This window comes from Ornithorhynchus anatinus, chromosome 3 (assembly GCF_004115215.2).
Source record: "Ornithorhynchus anatinus isolate Pmale09 chromosome 3, mOrnAna1.pri.v4, whole genome shotgun sequence".
NCBI lineage: Eukaryota > Metazoa > Chordata > Mammalia > Monotremata > Ornithorhynchidae > Ornithorhynchus > Ornithorhynchus anatinus.
In genome coordinates this window covers 93228492-93248351 of record NC_041730.1, presented here as the reverse complement: position 1 = coordinate 93248351, position 19860 = coordinate 93228492, and the positions used below count along the sequence as shown (strand labels likewise).

Below are 19860 nucleotides of genomic sequence, written 5' to 3'. Positions count from 1 at the left end.
GAGTAAGCCCAAAAACTACATTTTCCTGCCCCATTTTACTGTACTTGATTTTCTTCCCATGGGGATATTTATGCTACAGGGCCCATGATAAGGGAGCTTATTGGGATTTCCAATGCTCAGTGGACAGTCACACAGTAAAAACCAGGACCCTCACAAATGAATGTGAGAAACATGATGAACAAACAGTTGGACAGATTTAGACCTGTTTAAACATATGCCTACTTCTTCCATGTGATTCTGCTTCAATAAGACGGAGTATGGCCTAGTGGATACAGTACAAGCCTGGGAGTCAGAAGCACCAGGGTTTTAATCCCAGCTCCACCATTTGTCCGCTGTATGACCTTGGGCAAGTCGTTTCACTTCTCTGGGCATCAGTTACCTCATCTGGAAAGTGGGGATAAGACTATGAGCCACAGGTGGGATAGGGACTGTGTCCAACCTGATTAGCCTGTGTCAGGTTCAATACTTGGCCCATAGTAAGCACTTAACAAATACCTTAAAACAATGTGGAAAGATTTCCTAGAAAAAGAGTTGGGGGTTGTCTGCCTCCGAGCCGCCAGGCATATTTCTGTTTCCAGGTCCTCCATTGTATGGATAATGGTCACTAGGGAAAGAGCAGGGTATTTTTTAACATATGGGTAGTGGTCACTAGGGAAAGGGCAGGGTATTTTTCAGCAAAATAGACAACTTCTCCAGACATTTTCTGGGTTAAAGAGTCCAGACTGGGACCTTTTTTTTTTTTTTTTTTTGGTTCCTAAGAGTAGGAAAGTCCAGGCTGGGGGCCTTTTCGATTGGTTCCTAAGAGTAGGCTTTTCTCGGCAGCGACACTACGGCTGTGTGTTTGGACAGGTCGGGATGAAACAACCTCTGTCTTTGGGCAAGAACAGGTGACTGGTGTCTAATGGGTAAAGTCTAAGTTTCTAAGTTCTTTGAGGGCAGAGACGGTTTCTACACTGACCACATTTGGTCTGCAGTATGTAGGTCTATTTAGACTGTGAACCTTATGTGGGACAGGGAATGTATCCGACCTAATTAACTTCTACCTTCCCCAGCATTTAGAATAGTGCTTGACATACCATTAAAAGAAAAAAAAGCTAAATTTTTAAATTCCTTGAGGATAGGGATCGTGTCTACCAAGCCTATTGTAGTCTATCGAATTGTACTCTCCCAAGCACTTTCAATAGTTCATTCAATAGTATTTATTGAGCGCTTACTATGTGCAGAGCACTGTACTAAGCGCTTGGGATGAACAAGTCGGCAACAGATAGAGACGGTCCCTGCCGTTTGACGGGCTTACAGTCTAATCGGGGGAGACGGACAGACAAGAACAATGGCACTAAACAGCGTCAAGGGGAAGAACATCTCGTAAAAACAATGGCAACTAAATAGAATCGAGGCGATGTACAATTCATTAACAAAATAAATAGGGTAACGAAAATATATACAGTTGAGCGGACAAGTACAGTGCTGTGGGGATGGGAAGGGAGAGGTGGAGGAGCAGAGGGAAAAGGGGAAAATGAGGCTTTAGCTGCGGAGAGGTAAAGGGGGGATGGCAGAGGGAGTAGAGGGGGACGAGCAGCTCAGTCTGGGAACGCCTCTTGGAGGAGGTGATTTTTAAGTAAGGTTTTGAAGAGGGAAAGAGAATCAGTTTGGCGGAGGTGAGGAGGGAGGGCGTTCCGGGACCGCGGGAGGACGTGACCCAGGGGTCGACGGCGGGATAGGCGAGACCGAGGGACGGCGAGGAGGTGGGCGGCGGAGGAGCGGAGCGTGCGGGGTGGGCGGTAGAAAGAGAGAAGGGAGGAGAGGTAGGAAGGGGCAAGGTGATGGAGAGCCTCGAAGCCTAGAGTGAGGAGTTTTTGTTTGGAGCGGAGGTCGATAGGCAACCACTGGAGTTGTTTAAGAAGGGGAGTGACATGCCCAGATCGTTTCTGCAGGAAGATGAGCCGGGCAGCGGAGTGAAGAATAGACCGGAGCGGGGCGAGAGAGGAGGAAGGGAGGTCAGAGAGAAGGCTGACACGGTAGTCTAGCCGGGATATAACGAGAGCCCGTAATAGTAAGGTAGCCGTTTGGGTGGAGAGGAAAGGGCGGATCTTGGCGATATTGTAGAGGTGAAACCGGCAGGTCTTGGTAACGGATAGGATGTGTGGGGTGAACGAGAGGGACGAGTCAAGGATGCTTGGTACAGTGCTCTGCGTATAGTAAATGCTCGATAAATACCATAGATTAAATCCGCCCAGTAGGCTTTCAGCACAGCATTCTGCCTGTAAGAGGTGTTCATTACGGTGCTCTGCACCCAGTAAGTGCCCAGTTCAGTGGTCTGCTCACAGTTTGCTCAGTAAATATCACCGATTGATTGGGTGAAACTGCCTCCGGCTGAACGTGGTACCGCTTTGGGAGAACGTCAGAGCAGCTAGTGGGAGTTGGCATGCCGGCACCAGCAAGGAAGCAACAAGCCCAGAACATGATAGAAATGAATTTTTATTTGTAAAAATTTACAAAATGATATTGTACAAAAATAAAGTCTGTAGAGAACTTTGGTTGTAGAACACAAATGATTGAGACATAAATCAGAGGGGAAGTCAGAGCTTCCAGAGAAGTGCACTCCTATTTTTGATGATAGAAAAGAAAAAAAAATCACAAACTTTACCCTTTTGTTGTTCAGACGTGGTTGATCGGCAGTAGCAGAAATCTGTTTGTGGTCAGCGCTTAGTACAGTGCTCTGCCCACAGTAAGCACTCGATAAGTATCATTGATTGTGAACAATCCGGGGGACAAACTGTCGAGGTCCAGGCAATAGCTCCAGCACGTTGATTAAGGATCTCCGGTTCGTAGGCCGAGAGCTTATTTGAAGGTGACAAAGCGCTCAGTAAATACCACCTGTTGATGGCTTGAAAGACGTAATTAGGATTTCCCTAGGCCTGGCCAGCATTTGATTATTAACTGAGTGGTGCCATAGTTTCTTTCGGGTGGTGCTAGTGAATGGGGTGAATGAATTAGCACCATCAAGGAAAGGCAGTGTGGTCTTGAGGAAAGAGCCTGGGGCCGGGGAGTCAGGCTAAGTGGGCTCTAGTCCTAACTCTGCCACCGGCCTGCTGGGTGACCTCAGGTAAGTTGCTTAACCTGTCTGGGCCTCAGTTTCCCCATCTGTAAAATGGGGGCAAGGTAACAGTCACCTCCCCCCGACTCACAGGGACGAGGTGAAGAAACGATGAGATAACTGATGTGAAAGCGCTTTGGAAAAACAAAAGTAAAAGTGCTATACAAGTTCAGGTTGTTGTTAGGCCCATTAGAGGGGAAGCTCCTCAAGGACAGGGACCGTGTCTTTTACTTCTACCGTATGCTTCCAAATGCTTAGAGTACAGCACCGAGCTCTGCACCCATCAGGTACTCAGTAAAATGCTCTTTACACAGACGCTCAATAAAAAACTGTGGATTGATTGATGAACATACATTCAGGTCAGTCTCCTCCCCAGCCTGAACTCCATCTCCCCAAGGCCACTCTTTTCCTTCTCTGCAGGGCTAAAGCCACTGCAATTTCACAAGTCCAGGAAGAGCAGAAGGAAGGAAAGGATCATTTAGCTCTCACTGTTTACCTGTTTGTTTTTGCACATTCCTGCAAATCATTTGACTATTTCACAGAGGCAGATAGAGCCCTTAAATTCCCAGCTCTGTCGTATTTTCGATGTGATTAAAAGCCAGATTCATCTTCCCTTGATCAAACCTTTTTCACCAAAGAAAAGATATCGTCTTAGGGTCCAGTGCTAGATTTCTCAGTTCAAATGCGTGCATCGGGAAACCAACCAGAATATCCGCCTCCCAGAATATCCGCCTCTTGGAGTAGGACAGTCAATTCTCCTATAAGATGGTACTCGTGTTCTTGAAGAACCTCATGCAATGGAAAAAATGCATTATAGCACTAGCCCCTTAATTGACATCAGGAGCACAGGCACGACTATTTGTTCTTCTGCACCGAGTCTGCTTGGGGTGATGGTGGAGGGCATTGTATCCCGGCAGATGGGCGCTGTGGGAAGGACGCGCCCCCGTTCTCTGATATCAGCTTATCGAAATTGTGTAATGAAAGCATGAGTTCTGGGAGAATTGACTGTACTCCAATCTGGTGGGTCCAAGAACCTAACGGCAGGGGTCTGTGTGGCCTTAGGTCATAAGTACCGTAAGTCATAGGTGCTACAGTGGGTCCACAGGGATGTGTCTATTTGGGGGCAGCCCCGGTCTCTCTTCTCCCTTATTCCCCAAGGCATCACTGGGAAAAGGGGGGCTGGTTAGGGCCCGGGCTGCTCAGATCGGCCAAGGTATCCCCAGCTTCTACACGCAGCTAGTCACATTCCCCTCCCACCGTTGGCAACGGTCGTTTCTTCTAGGAGAAAGGCTCTGTCCCACACCCCCCTGCCAAAAAGGTCCTCAGAAATGATGGCAAGACTTTGGCTACTTTAGAGAATCGAAGGGTTTCTCTTTCAGTCAATGTTAAATCCAGGACTAACTACTCATAGGAATTTAAACCTTTTACATATACATTTATGCATATTATAGATATAGATACGTGGAAGGAAAAAGCTTAAATACAACATAAAATTCAAATTTTGGCAATGGGTTCAGTGTGGGAACCAGCTAAGCTCCCCCGGCCTCAGCCCACCGTCCTTGGCCGCCACCTGAGGTCAGCCTGAAGGACTCTACTCCGAAATTTTTCAAATCCCTAGGTGGCAGAAGGTAAGGGCTCTGGATAATTCAATCGGGTTTTGTTAAAAAGGTAAAGTAAGTGATTTTTGGCTAGCAGATCACTGTCAATACGGTTAAAAGCCTGGACCCTTATTTCTGATTTAACTGTCTTTATTCATTTTTCCTTTCTTTCTGGTTTTTTTTTGTATCTTGCGAGCACATTCCACTTTGGCACCTTTGAAGAGAAACTTCAAATAAATAAGGAAAAGAGGAAACTCATTACTGAACTGTAATAAATAACAATAACTTAAAATCTCAATAAATATCTTCTATAGATTTCTGTATCTGAAGGGATGCGTCGCATCAAGTAGTCTGTTGGGCCACTCACAAACAGCCCGGTGAAGGTGGAGCTCTGCAAGTGGCCTTAATCCTTTTGTAAACCGAGAGAGAGACCGGATCTCGTCTCTTTGGGCACGGTATCCCAACCCAGCCTTGCTAGAAACAAACGCTGCTCGAAAACAAGACGGGTTTTTCCGATTTCCCGTGTTCTTTCAGAGGCGGGCACGGCCCGATGGTGGCTGGCCCTTCTCTCCCACCCGCCGTGTGGAAATCCGTCTCCCACCGATACACACTCCCATCCCAGTCGATGCCAGGTGGCCGGTGCGCAGTGAAAAGCTCATCTCCGGTGCCTGTCGGTCGGGGTCGGTCTCGAACGAGTGGCAGAGAAAAAAATCCCCGAAACACCAAGCCCTCCTTACTTCCGTAATCAAGCTTCTTGACAAAGGGGCTCTCCCCAGGCACGTACCTCCCCGGTGGAGCCGTATAAGTGATAACGAAGCACGAGGGGACGACGGGTTGCATTCTGATGGGCGACGGCGGGGGCATCTCCGGAAACGGAGGTGGCCACATCCCCCCCTGGAATCCCGGCCCTGAACTTTGGCTGTCTGCGAGTTGCTTTCCTGGAAAAACCAGAGGCCAGAGGCCCCTTCTCCCTGCCCCATCCCATTCCCGGTGGCCGGAGCATCCTCTCTCCCACGCTCCCGTGGCGGCTGTCTTCCTCCTGCTCCTCTTCCTCCTCCATCTCTGTCCTTGGTCCTCATTCTCCATCCTCAGCAAACGTCTCCTGGGAACCGTGGTCCCTTCCTCTGCGCTGTCGTAGGAATGCAATACGCGGCAATTCTCCCTCGACACGGGGTCAGATGCATCCACACCTCTTAGCGGAATGTTTTCTCAGTATGTGGTAAACCAGGTTGTCGTCCAGAAACGACAGGTCGTCGTCAAAGGCAATGGGCCGGCAGCATGCCTGCCCGATCTTGTTGTTGGCCAGTTTGTTATTTTTGGTTAAGTTTTTTAGGATTTTGTCATAGATGGTCTCAGCTGCGTCACAGGACCCACTGCAGTATCGAAAAATAAGTTCCTCTTTGGTTTCATAGCCCAAACCCAGGTCACTCACGTTTAAGTGGACCGCTGTTAAGACACAACCCCGGTTTTTGCCCCTTTGATTTTTCCGTCCCTTTCTATTGGAATTGTCGGAGTTGGCAGCCGCGCCCCGATTTCTCTCCCGTTTAAGAGACACCGCAGTCTGTTTATCTGGTGACCTTCTCAGTCTTTTTATAGTGGCTTGAATAAAATCCACTACATCATCAAACTGATCGGGATAATCCTCTGGCATATTTGCTGTTTAAAAAAGAAGAGAGAAGATGTTATTCGAGACAGTAACAATGCCCGCTTGCACTTCCCCTGGTCTTGTTGATCAAAGAACTCTGAAAGTTTGCCTAAGTTCCGCCTTGACGAAACTTTAAGTCTTTTCAGCTCTTTTACCAGCAGAGCCCACTCGGATGGCTGCAAGGCTCGTTCAAGACCCTGGCAGAAGAAAACATTTCCAAGGAGGCATGTCAGATAAAGAAAAGGTGCGTCTGCTTGTCTGTTACTATCCTTTTTGGCCACGAGGATTTCCCAGACTGGAATTCATTTAATAGTATTTATTGGAATGAAAGGCTAGCACTCAATATGCTTTCCCACTGCGACCAACTTAGACATTTGCTCCTCTCCACCTTCCTAATAATAACAATAATAATGACAACAAGGACACCACAATTATTGTTATTATTATTACTGTTATTATTATTATTATTATTATTAAATGCTTACTTAGTACTGAACTAAGTCCTGGGCTAGATATATTATATTTAGATTGGATGCAGTTCCTGTCCCTCATGAAACTAACAGTCTAAGGAGGAGGGAGAACAGGTATTTATTCCCTAATTTACAAATGAGGAAGTTGAGGCACAGAAATGTTGTGACCTGCCCAAGGTCGCCCCAAGGGCTACTGGCAGAACTGGGATTAGAAACCAGGTCACCTGATTCCCTAGGCCATGTTGCTTTTCTACAAGGCTTCTCCCCATTCCCTTTCTGGCCTCAGTCAGCAAGAAGTTCATCTCTGGAAGATCCACTGTCCTTGTGAACCTACTCGGCCACGGGCCTCTAAACGACGGTCAGGGTGGGAGTTGGCGTGTATTGGTCAGTTCTGTCAGAATAATAATAATAATAGTAATAATTATAGTATTTGTTAAGCACTTACTTTGTGCCAGGCGGAGTTCTAAGCGAGGTAATCGGGATGTATGTCTAGGCTGGTGCCTTTTGTGTACCTTAACTGATGAGCATTATCACGTATTTGGCAGCCTGCTCATGGCTTTTTGTTTTTAGAAAAAGAGCCACCATTTAATTGTTAACATCATTTCACAGACTTTTGAGGATGAGGATTTAATAACAGTATTAGCAGTAGTCATGGTATCAATTGAGTGCCAAGTGGAGCGTACTGTACTAAGTCCTTGGGAGATAGAAGACAGTCCTTGCTCAGAAGGAGGTTACTTTCTAGATGGGGAGGCAGACGTAGAAATATCAGCTACGCACATATGCCAGCGGGCTGGATGTGGACCTATGTAAATACACAAGAGGAGACTGAAAGATCAGTAAGAATCTGGGTCTTGATAATCAGTAGAGGAAGGTTTATAGATAGATGTTGGACTTCAGGGAGAGTTTGAAGGTGGGAAGGGCTAGGTTCTAGCAGATATGTGGAGGGAAGGGAAAACCAGAGACAACATGAGCAAGGGGTCGGAGAGGGTAGGGTGGGAGTGGGATATGGCCAGGAGGTAGACGGAGCAGGGAAATAGGGAGCAGGGGTGGGGAGGAGGGGAAAATAATCAATAAGTAAGGTTGAGAGAGATGATGAAGAACCTCAAAGCTAATGGTAAAGTGTCTTTACTTGTTGCAGAGAGAGTTGATACAGTAATTCCTTCCAGAATGTGACATTTTAGAGCCAAATTCAGATACCACATAATAGGAGAATCTGTCAAAATGTGGCTACGCATTAATCATAATGGGATGCCGGCTCTGTGCTGATATTTCAACTCTGTTGTATCGTACTCTCCCAAGTGGTTAGTGAAGTGTTCTGCACATAGTAAGTGCTCACAGAATACCATCGATTGATTGATTGATGCCTTCATGCTACAATAAATTCGGGGTTTTTTATATCAGAAAAGTTGATTCGGGTTCCTTTGTATTGTGTGGGGAGCAAATTATAAGTGTTTAAAATTCATTGCTACCATGTGTTTACTAGCAACAGTGAACTTGAAGAAGCTGGAGGTCCTTTCCTTGTGCCATTTCAGTTATTTTCAAACCCTTCCTCTCTGCCCTTGTTTACCAGCGAAACAGTTGTTGACACAATGCGATTTTTTGGTTAACGTGGGAACTTTCAAGAATGTGACTGTCAGGTTGTAGGGAGAATGATTACTATGAATGGGCTGGAAAACAAACTAAAAGAATGTATAGGATAGCTTGTTCTTTGGCTTTAGAATGACCCAGTGGGTTAGACCACAGGCTTGATAATCATAATGATAATTATTCTTAATAAAAAATAATAACTGCAGTATTTGTTAAGCCCTTACTATGTTCCAGGCACTGTACTAAGCGCTGGGGTGGATACAACCAAATTGCATTGGACACAATCCCTGCCCCAGAAGAGGCTCACAATCCCCATTTTTCAGCTGAAATAATTGAGGCACAGAGAAGTTAAGTGACTTCTCCAAGGTCACACAGTCAACCCAGTCACACAGATCACACAGTCCTCCTCAACCCCTCAGCTGCCTTCGACACTGTGGACCACCCCCTTCGGAAATGTTATCCACCCGTGGCTTCACTGACTCTGACCACTCCTGGTTCTCCTTCTATCTCTCTGGCTGTTAATTCTCAGTCTCCTCTGCCTCCCAACCCCTAACTGTGGAGGTCCCTCAAGGTTTAGTTCTGGGTCCCCTTCTGTTCTCTAGTGGAGAACTCATTCGCTCTCCTGGCGTCAACCTCCACCTCTCTGTGGGTTAATACTCAAATGTACATCTCCAGCCCTGATCGTTCTCCCTCTCCGCAGTCTCGCATTTCCTCTTGCCTTCAAGACATCTCTACTTGGATGCCCTTCCGTCACCTCAAGCTTAACGTGCCTAATACAGAACTTCTTAACTTCCCACCCAAACCCTGTCCTCCCCTGACTTTCCCGTCACTGTAGACGGCAGCACCATCCTTCCTGTCTCACAAGCCTGTAACCTTGGTGTTATCCTTGACTCCTCTCTCTCGTTCAACCCACGTATTCAATCCGTCACTAAATCCTGTCAGTTACACCTTCATAACATTGCTAAAATCTGCCCTTTCCTCTCCATCCAAACGGCATCAGCTTCCTTGCTGACTTCCCATCTCCTGCCTTCCCCACTCCAGTTCATACTACATACTCTGCTGTCCAGGTCATTTTTCTACAGAAACGTTCAGGACGTGTCGTCCCACTCCTCAGAAAACTCCAGTGTTTGCCCATACACCGCCACTTCAAACAAAAACTCCTTACCATTGGCTTTAAAGCACTCCTACTCATCTCGCTCCTCTCCTACTAGGACCCAGGCTGCACACTTCATTCCTCTAATGCTAACCTTCTCTCTGTGCCTCCGTCTCGCCTATCTCGCCACCGACTCCTAGCCCACGTCCTGCCTCTGCCCTGGAACTCCCTCCCTCCTCAAATCCAACAGCCAGTTACTCTCCCCCACTTCAAAGTCTTACTGAAGGCACATCTCCTCCAGAAGGTCTTTCCTGACTAAGCAGCCCCCTTTCCCCTTCTTCCACTTCCTTCTGCATCACCCTGACTTGCTCCCTTTGTTCCTCCCCCACTCCTAGCCCCATGCAGCACTTACGTACATATCTGTAATTTTTTTTACTAATGCCTGCCTCTCCCACTTTAAACTGTAAGCTCATTGCGGGAATCTGTCTGTTTACTGTTGTACTGTACTCTCCCAAGTGCTTGGTATAGTGCTCCGCACAGAGTAAGTGCTCAGTAAATATGATTCAATGAATGAATGAATGACCAATTGTTCTACGCTCCACTTCCACAGTTTTGAGTCCTGCTTCCAACTCCTGTGGGAAGTGAAAAGAAGGTACTTAATCTCCATTTTTTCCAGCTGGACATTTTAGGGTAACGGCCACTCCTGTCACAAGGCTGATTTGGGGAACGATGAGACAGTACGTTGTTAGTAGACACCAGAACAAGTCCTGAAGTTCTGGAACTCTCACCTGCCCAGCAGTGGCACAAAAGAAGCTCCCGGGCCCACGTTAGCTGTGGCACCCCCTCCTCTCTGGCCTCTCGCCCCACCACCCTTCTAGACCGGGAGCCCGTTGTTGGGTAGGGATTGTCTCTATCTGTTGCTGAATTGTACTTTCCAAGTGCTTAGTACAGTGCTCTGCACACAGTAAGCGCTCAATAAATACGTTTGAATGAATGCATGAACCACCCTCTAGTTCTCCCCAAGGGCTTACAGGGGAACGAGAAATGGAGGGATGTTCAAATAACTGTGGTATTTGTTAAGCGCTTACTATGTGCTGGGCAGTGAACTAATGGCTGAGTAGTTACAAGCAAATTGGGTCAGACAGGGTCCCTGGCCCACGAGGGACTCACAGTCTCAATCCCCATTTTACAGATGAGGTCACTGAGGCACAGAGAGTGAAGTGACTTGCCTAAGGTCACACAGCAGACCATGGCAGAGCTGGGATTAGAACCTATGACCTTCTGACTTCCAGGCCAGTGCTTGATCCACCAAACCGTGCAATTTGCTTCCCATTGCTGCAGTTGTGTTGGAGGGGCGCTTGCTGAATGTATCTTCCCCTCCTTATGTCGTATTCACTGAGTGCTTACACTGTGCAGAGCACTGTACTAAGCACTTGGGAGAGTACAACAGAGTTAGTAGATGCATTCTCTGCCCACCGCTCCGCATCAAAGCCAGAATGCAGAGTGTGGCAGGTTTTCACACATAACTATCGACTTTTCTGCAGCTACTTCATTTTACCTTTGTATTTTTCTTATTAAGGAGCCAAGCAGGGGTTGGTGGAGAGAGGAGAGAGTGTGGCTCAGGGGACTGGGTTCTGGATTTCCACTTCTCTAGGAAAGCCAAGTTTAGAAAAGACTTGATCCTGAGCCATTCCATTAGAATGGAATTACATTGTATTAACTTCACATTGTTTCTGGTACATGACAGTTTGCCTTTTATTTATCAGAATCAACAATATAGAGTAAATATTTTAATAAGTTGTATAATTAGATGGTCAGAATTGTTGAATAAGTAAAATAACATTTATTAAGCATTCTTGTGTGTGTGGTGTGTGTGTGTGTTTGGGTGTGTGTGAGACACTGCACAGAGGGAGCCCAATATTCACTTTTGGTCAGTTTATTACGCTTTGTGGTGGTTTAGTTTTTTAGTTAGTTTTGTATTTATTACTATGTGCCAAGCCAAATTGTACGTTCCAAACGCTTAGTACAGTGCTCTGCACATAGTAAGCGCTCAATAAATACTATTGAATGAATGAATGAACACTGTGCTAAACACTGGGGCAGATATCAGATCACAGTCCCTGTCCTGCCCCACAGGGGACTTATAATTGAAGAGGGATAGAAAGCACGCATCTTAGCCCCATTTTACAGATAAGGGAACTGAGGCACAGAAAAAGCTGAGAAATTTGCCTGAGATCTCTCAGCAGGCCAGGGGCAGAGCTGGCACTAGAATCCAGGTCTCCTGACTCCCAGGCTCATGTTCTTTCTGTATCCCACCCATTAAAGAGAATTATTAGGAATTAATAAACTGAAACTTCTAGGAACTGTTCAGCTAGATAAAAGCATGAAAGGGACTTTTTCAGCTAGTACTAAAAATAATAATAATAGCATTGTTAAGCACTTACTGTGTGCCAAACACTGTACTAAACTCTGGGGTACAAGATAATCAGGTCATTCCCAGACCAGTGTGCCTACACACTAATCTCACCATGGACATGTTCCTGATCTACCTATTGGCAGTGAGTGGCCTTTCCTGGCTCCACCACTTTTCTGTTGTGTGACTTTGGGCAAGTAACTTAACTTTTCTGTGCCTCAGTTTCCTCATTTGTAAAATGGGGATTAACGCTGTTACAATTATTATTATTTAGCTCCCATAATGCAATACACAATCCTGCTACAGTTCCCCTTAGCCTGCAACTTGCAGTAAACTGATCCAAGCAGACTCTAGAAGAACACCTGAGTAAATGGAGTTTGCGGGGGTGGGGGGTGGGGTGTTTCTTAAAAGCGCACCAGTAAACTCCCTGTGGGCAGGGAACCTGGCTACCATTCTATTGTATTATTCTTTCCTAACCACCTAGTTCAGTGTTTTACACACAGTAAGCCCTCATTCATTCATTCATTCATTCATTCATTCATTCATTCATTCAATAGTATTTATTGAGCTCTTACTATGTCCAGAGCACTGTACTAAGCGCTTGGAATATACAAATCGGCAACAGATAGCGACAGTCCCTGCCTACTGACGGGCTTACACTCTAATCGGGGGACCTCTTCACTGTCCCTTGCTCTCTCCTCTGTCTCTCTGTCTCCCTACCCTCATGCATTCTCTCTCTCCCTGTGTCTCTGTCTCCATCTCTGTCTCCCCCTGCATCTCTCCATGTCTGTCTGGCTCTGTCAGTGGCCATCAATTGATTGATAACTACTGTATCCTGTCACCCAGCTTCTGAATTGCAGGCTCAGTGACGCGTACATGACCGTAGTGGATGACAAACCCAGCGATCCCTTTTCCTTTGAGAAGCAGCATGGCATAGTGGATAGAATACAGGCCTGGGAGTCAGAAGGTCGTGAGTTCTAATCCTGACTCTGCCACTTGTTTGCTGTGTGGCCTTGGACGAGTCACTTCATTTCTCTGGGCCTCAGTTACCTCATCTGTAAAATGGGGATAAAGACTGTGAGCCCCATGAGGGACAGGATCTGTTTCTGACCCAATTATCTTATATCTACCCCAGCATTTAGTTCAATGTCTGGCTCAAAATAAGTTCTTAACAAATACCATTATTATTATTATTATTCAGAACAGATTGGAGGACTGTGAAAGGCAAAGTCCAAGAAATATAAAACTCCTTTCTCACCTCCTTGTCTAGCATAACTTCCTCTGATGTTCGCCTCTCGCTTCCTGCCTTTAACAGACACTCTTTCTTTAGGCTTTAGAAACTTGTCTCATCCTCTGGCATTATGAACAAAAATTTGTACTTTGAGTGTGAGCGCCACGTGGGACAGGGCCTGTGTCCCACCTGATTAATTTATATCTACCTCAGCACTTAGAAGTGCTTGACACAGAGTAAGACTTAACCAACACCATAATGATAATGATAAAAATTCACACGCTTACAAACCAGGGTGGTGGGAGGGAGAAGTGGGGAAGAGGATGAAGGTCAGGAAGGAGCCACCTAACAATTTGGGCTGAAGAGTTTTTCTGGGGCCAGTTCTCACAGGTCTTCAAAATGGAGAGGACTTTTTAAATGATCACCTCATTTCTTCACTCTCTAGGCTCGCCAACTTAAAGAGTGTAAGAGGGTCTTTGCCCCCTAGGTAACCTACTTCTGAGAAGCAGCATGGTCTCCTGAAAAGATCCTGGCTTGAGAGTCAGAGAACCTGGAGGTGCCATTAGAAAGCAGACCTGGGCAGACACAGTCAAAGAGATGACCCTCATTTTGAAATACTTGGATAATTGTCCCGCAATGTGGATAGTCAAGTCAAATGCCTGAAAAATGAGCTCACCTAACACAAACAAGGCAGGAGGTTATTTAAGCTATGTTCCCTCGATATGCCTTTTTTAATGGTTTTCATTAAGTATTTTACTACGTGCCAGGCACTGTATTAAGTGCTGGGGTAGATAAAAGCTAATCATGTGGGATAAAGTCCCTGTCCCACATCTGGCTCACGGTCTTAATCCCCATTTTACAGATGAGGTAACTGAGGCATGGAGAAAGGAAGTGACTTGCCCAAGGTCACTCAATAGACAAGTGGGGAAGCCTGGGTCCCTCTGATTCCTAGGACCCTTGCTCTAGCCACTGGACTACGCTGCTTCTCGCAGCACCTTCACTGTTTTGAGGATCTGAAATGTGAAAAGAGATATATAGTTGTAGTTTTAAAAGATGTTCTTAATTAGAAGACTAATGTCGTATTTTCCTTTCCAGGCATGTTCCGTAAAGTAGGGCAAATCCTCCGACCTGTCACATCCAACGAAGTGAATCTGTTTTTAAGAAGTTGGCGATGTGACCCTCAAGGTTTGAAGTCCCCCTTGAGTATGCAAAACTATTAACTTTTCCACCAAAAATGAACACTAAAAGTTGGAAGTTTGAAGTGGAAAATAGGGAGGGGGTTTTACAAAAGCAAGCTTCAGTCCACGGGCTGAACAATGAATGTCAAACAATTACTGTAGCAAACAAATGCTGTTCTCTCTTCAGACTTAAAACCTTTCTGGAAAATGACCTTGTCACCCAGTAATAATAATAATGTTGGTATTTGTTAAGCGCTTACTATGTGCCAAGCACTGTTCTAAGCGCTGGGGTAGACATAGGGGAATCAGGTTGTCCCAGGTGGGGCTCACAGTCTTAATCCCCATTTTACAGATGAGGGAACTGAGGCACAGAGTGACTTGCCCACAGTCACACAGCCGACAAGTGGCAGAGCTGGGATTCGAACTCATGAGCCCTGACTCCAAAGCCCATGCTCTTTCCACTGAGCGATGCTGCTTTCTCCTCATTTAGGTGAGGATTCAGTAATCTGAAGATGGAAGGTCTTTCTCTGCACCATGTCAGAAACACTAAAGTCATTCATTCATTCATAGTATTTATTGAGCACTTACAGTGCACAGAGCAGTATACTAAGCACTTGTAAAGTACAATTCGGCAACAGATAGAGACAATCCCTACCCAACAATGGGCTCACAGCCTAGAAGATTAAAAGAGTGGGTTTAACAAGGCCATTTAAAGATTTTCTCTTCGGGTAAAAATATCCTCACCAACTTGCTAATGGTTATATTAATGTTACTGCATTTGGAAAGCAAAAAAGCGAGAGCTTAGGATTCTGAAGTAAATGTTTACTTTTCCCTTCACTGAAAACGGAATAAATTTTAAGTGCTCACACTGAACACATCACAATGACATTAATGTTGGAAAACAGACAAAGATGAAGGCACTTATGATGAAATCACAAAGGAAGCTGAAGTTCTGTCTTCCAGATGGATTCCTGAGCCCAGACATTTGGGACTCTCCACAGATTGCAATTCCAGAGTCTCAACTCCCAGAAGAAACTCATCTTGGTGGATTCTGGTTGATGAGTGGGACCTCCCACTTCCACAGAGATATGGTCAGTGAACCCCCAAATAGGGCCCTCGGCATGCCTGTGGTGTCAGGAGAGGCAGCCTGGGCTAGTGGCGAGAGCACAGCACTGGCAGTTAGGAGACTTAGTGTTGGTATTTGTTAAGCGCTTACTATGTGCAGAGCACTGTTCTAAGCGCTGGGGTAGATACAGGGTAATCAGGTTGTCCCATGTGAGGCTCACAGTTAATCCCCATTTTACGGTTGAGGGAACTGAGGCACAGAGAAGTTAAGTGACATGTCCACAGTCACACAGCTGACAAGCGGCAGATCCGGGATTCGAACCCATGAACTCTGACTCCCAAGCCCGGGCTCTTTCCACTAAATTCTGTTCTCAGTTCTGCCTTGTCGACAGGGAACGTGCCTACCAAATCTATTATATCATACTCTCCCAAGCTCTTAGAACCATCTCTGCATTCAGGAAGCGCTTAATAAATATGACTGATTTTTTTTTTTTGCTATGGGTCTTTGGGTAAATTATTTAATTTATCAGAAATTTGGGATAAAATACCTGTCTCTCCCTCTCATATTGTGATCCCGGGTGAACCAGGGACCGTATCTGATCAGATTATATGGTATCTAGCCCAGCACTTAGCATAGTGCTTGGCATATGGTAAATGCTTAATAAATACAGTCGTGATGATGATGGCAATGACAATTACAAGCCACGGCATTAGTCTGTCCCGAAAGACCAGTGAACTGTAAACAGATGAACTGTTGGGGTCGGTCGGTGACTTGTCTGCATTGAGCAGCAGCAGTGGTCACTTGCAGTTTTCCACTATGACTCACAGACATTTTCCCATTCCTCACTGGGAAAATGAAAACTAATCATTTTCCCCACGTCAAAAAGAAGCTCCCGATCCTTGATCTCAAGTCTCTCCATCAGCACCCTACTTCTTACCCATCTGATCTCAAGGACCTGGGTTCTAATCCCAGCTCTGCCGCTTGTCTGCAGTGTCACCTAGGGCCTGTGTCACCTGTGTCACTTCACTTCTCTGTGCCTCAGTTCCCTCATCTGTAAAACGAGGATGAAGACCCTGAGACCCAGATGGGACTGGAACTGTTTCTAACTCGATTAGCTTGTCTCTACCCCAGCGCTAAGAACAGTGCTTGACACACAGTAAGCACTTAACGAACACCATCATTATTATTATCATTATCATTATTATCTCTTCAGCTGCTCTCCCCAGTCCATCCTCTCTGTTGTTGTTGCTGTCTTATGCTGTCGAGTCGTGTCCGACCCATAGCGACGCCACAGACACGTCTCCCAGAACGCCCCACTTCCATCTGCAATCGTTCTGGTAGTGGATCCAGAGAGTTTTCTTGGTAAAAATACAGAAGCGGTTTACCATTGCCTCCTTCTGTGCCATAAACAAGGCTCTGCCCCCGACTCTCTCCCGTGCCGCTTTTGCCCAGCACGGGTGAGTTTTGACTTGTAGCAGATTGTCTTCCACCTGCTAGCCATTGCCCAAACTAGGAACGGAATGGTTAGGCCTCTGCTTGACTCTCCCTCCTTTAGTCGTGACTGGTAAAGTACTGGAAACTCTCCAGGTGTGACCCTGAGAGGGGGCATCCTCTTTACTCATCTCAAATTCCTTTCCTAACTCTAATGTGCTCTTGACTCTCCTATCTCCCATCCCCTATTTATGCCCTTCTTCCTATCTGGACCACAGCTCTTCCTATAATAACAATTATTAATAATAATGGTATGTGTTAAGTGCTTACTATGTATCAAGCACTGTTCTTAGCACTGGGGTAAGTACAAGTTAATCAGGAGCAGCATGTACTAGTGGAGAGAGCATGGGCCTGGGAGTCAGAAGGACCTGGGTTCTAGTCCTGGCTCTGCTACTTGCCTGTTGTGTGACCTTGGGCAAGTCACTTCACTCCTCTGTGCCTCGGTTACCTCATCTGTAAAATGGAGTTTTTCTCTGTGAGCCCCCCATGGGACAAAGACTCTGTCCAACCTGTATCTACCTTGTATCTACCCCAGCACTTCTAGAACAATGCCTGGCACATAGTAAGCACTTAACAAATACTCCAAAAAGAAAGGTCAGACACAGTGCCTGTCCTACAGAGGACTCATGGTCTAAGGGGGGGAGAATCCTACTTCCAAGTCCTCCTGAAATCCCACCTCCTCCAGGGAACTTTTCGCCGGCTTCTATCACCCCAACAGCCACAATTAGCATATATGTCAATGTCTATACTTCACTGACATTTATTTTTCCATATCCTTGCTTTTTGCCCCCTTTTCCCACTATAAACGTATATGTTATCTGTGCCTATTTCTTCTTTTTAACTTGTATTTTTCTCCCCCAGGTACCTTGTATAGCACCCTACCACAATAGGCACCCGGTACCGTGCTCTACCTACTTGGATATCCTGCCGACACCTCAAACTTAACATTTCCAAAACAGAATTCCTCATCTTCCTACCGTAACCCTGTCCTCCCCATGACTTTTCTGTCACACCATCCTCCCCGTCTCACAAGCCCTTATACTTGGCATTATCCTCGTCTCATCTCTCTATTCAACCCGCACGTTCAATCTGTCACCAAGTCCTGTTGATCCAACCTTCACAACATCACTAAAATCCACTCATTCCTCTCCATCCTAACTAGGATTACGCTGATACAAGCACTTAACCTATCCCGTCTTGACTATTGCATCTGCCTCCTTGCTGACCTCTTTGTCTCCTGTGTCTCCCCACTCCAGTCCATCCTTCACTCTTCTGCCCAGATCATTTTTCTAAAAAAGGTTCGATCCACATCTCCCCACTCCTAAAGAACCTCCAGGGGTTGTCCATCCACCTCCACATCAAACAGAAACTCCTAAAGCACTCGATCACCTTGCCCCTTCTATCTTTTCCTTGCCGATTTCCTTCTACAACCCAGCACGCTCACTTTACTCCTCTAACACCAGCCTACTCACTGCACTTCGATCTCATCTATCTCGTTACTGACCCCTCACCCACATCCTGTCTCTGGCCTGGAATGCCCTCCCCTTCATATCCGAAAGACAATCACCCTTTCCACCTTCAAAACCTTATTGAAATCACATCTCCTCCAAGAGACCTTTCCCAACTAAGCTCTCGTTTCCCCTATCCCTCTCTCTTCTGTGTCCGCCCTTACCCTCAGATTTGCGCTCTTTATTCATCCCGCCCTCAGGCCCCCAGTACTTATGTGCGTTTCCTTAATTTATTTTAATTTTTGTCTTCCCCTCTAGACTGTAAGCTCCTTGTGGGCAGATAACCTCTCTACCAAATCTATGTTGTAGTCTCCCAAGCGATTAGAACAGAGCTTTGCGCACAGAAGTGCTCAATAAATACAATTGATTGATCGGCTGAATAAGCACCTGATACAGTGCTCTACCCACAGAAGACGCCCCCGGGACAGTGCTCTACTCACAGTACTCTGCACACAGATGATGGTAAGTAAATACTACTGCATGAATGAATTGGGAAGACCCACACATTCTGTCCAGATGAATGCAATCTAGGCAGGCTGAAAAACTCTGTTTTCACGGGGCCTTCCAATCCATTCCCACATTAATATTCCTTCCTGGCATCCCCTGGCAGGTTCTTTAGTTAAATGTTACAAGATGGGACTTGACTTGGATTTGTTCCCTAAAATAAGATTCTGGAGGGCAGAGACGCAGCTCTTCTTTACTCATCAATCTATTTGAGGTCTTTGGTAAAGAAAGTTTCAGCGTTAAGTATCTAATACCCGATCATTTCTCAGACACACTGAGAGGCAGTGTGATACCAAACATGTCTAGCTACCTGGAGTGGAGGCTCACGCATTTAAAAGCGATCAAATACATTTTGGTCATAATTCAGAAACCGCTGAAATGCTCTGGCATTTTTCTATTTGAAAAAGCTTTAACCCTGAAGCCACCTAGAATGTGCACATTATTCACTCTATTTTTTGTATGGTATTTTTTGAACACTTACTACTTGTCAAAAACTGTTCTAAGCGCTGGGATAGGTACTAGTTAATTAGCCCGGTCACAGTCCCTGTCCCACATGAGGCTCACAGTCTAAGAAGGACAGAGGACAGGTACCGAATCCCCGTTTTACAGTTGAGGAAACTGAGGTGCAGAGAAATTAAGTGACTTGCCCAAGGTAACACAACAAGCAGGATTCACTAAACAAAGGAAACTTTGAAATGGACCACAAGGCTTTGAAGCCTAGGCAAGGAAAAATAGTTCTCCCTATCAATCCCTTTGTGCCTGCAATTTTTTTCTGTTCCCTCTTGGTGTACTCTATTTATGTCTGGCTCTCTCACCCATTAAAGTAGAACCATTCCTTTCCTTTGAGTGTACCCTCTCAAGTGTCCCCACTAGGCAGTAAGTACCATGTTCTGAGCCCAATATCCTTTCAGAACAGTGGTTCTGTACACTGCTGAGTGCTTAGTACAGTGCTTTGCACACAGTAAGCACTCAATAAATA

General features: G+C 45.9%; 1 protein-coding gene and 1 non-coding gene across 2 annotated transcripts in view; both read right to left on the bottom strand.

The window, feature by feature from the left end:
• Positions 1–2462: 2462 nt before the first annotated feature.
• Positions 2463–19860, bottom strand: part of GDNF (glial cell derived neurotrophic factor) — a 57091-nt gene continuing 39693 nt past the window's right edge. The window contains exon 3 of the mRNA XM_007672235.4: positions 2463–6351. Within this exon, the coding sequence (XP_007670425.1) occupies positions 5870–6351 (482 nt within the window). The 3' untranslated portion in view covers positions 2463–5869. The remainder of the gene's footprint in view (positions 6352–19860) is intronic.
• LOC114810971 lies at positions 16846–16983 on the bottom strand. The gene has a single exon (XR_003758659.1). It is a non-coding gene; the product is annotated as a small nucleolar RNA SNORA7 (small nucleolar RNA).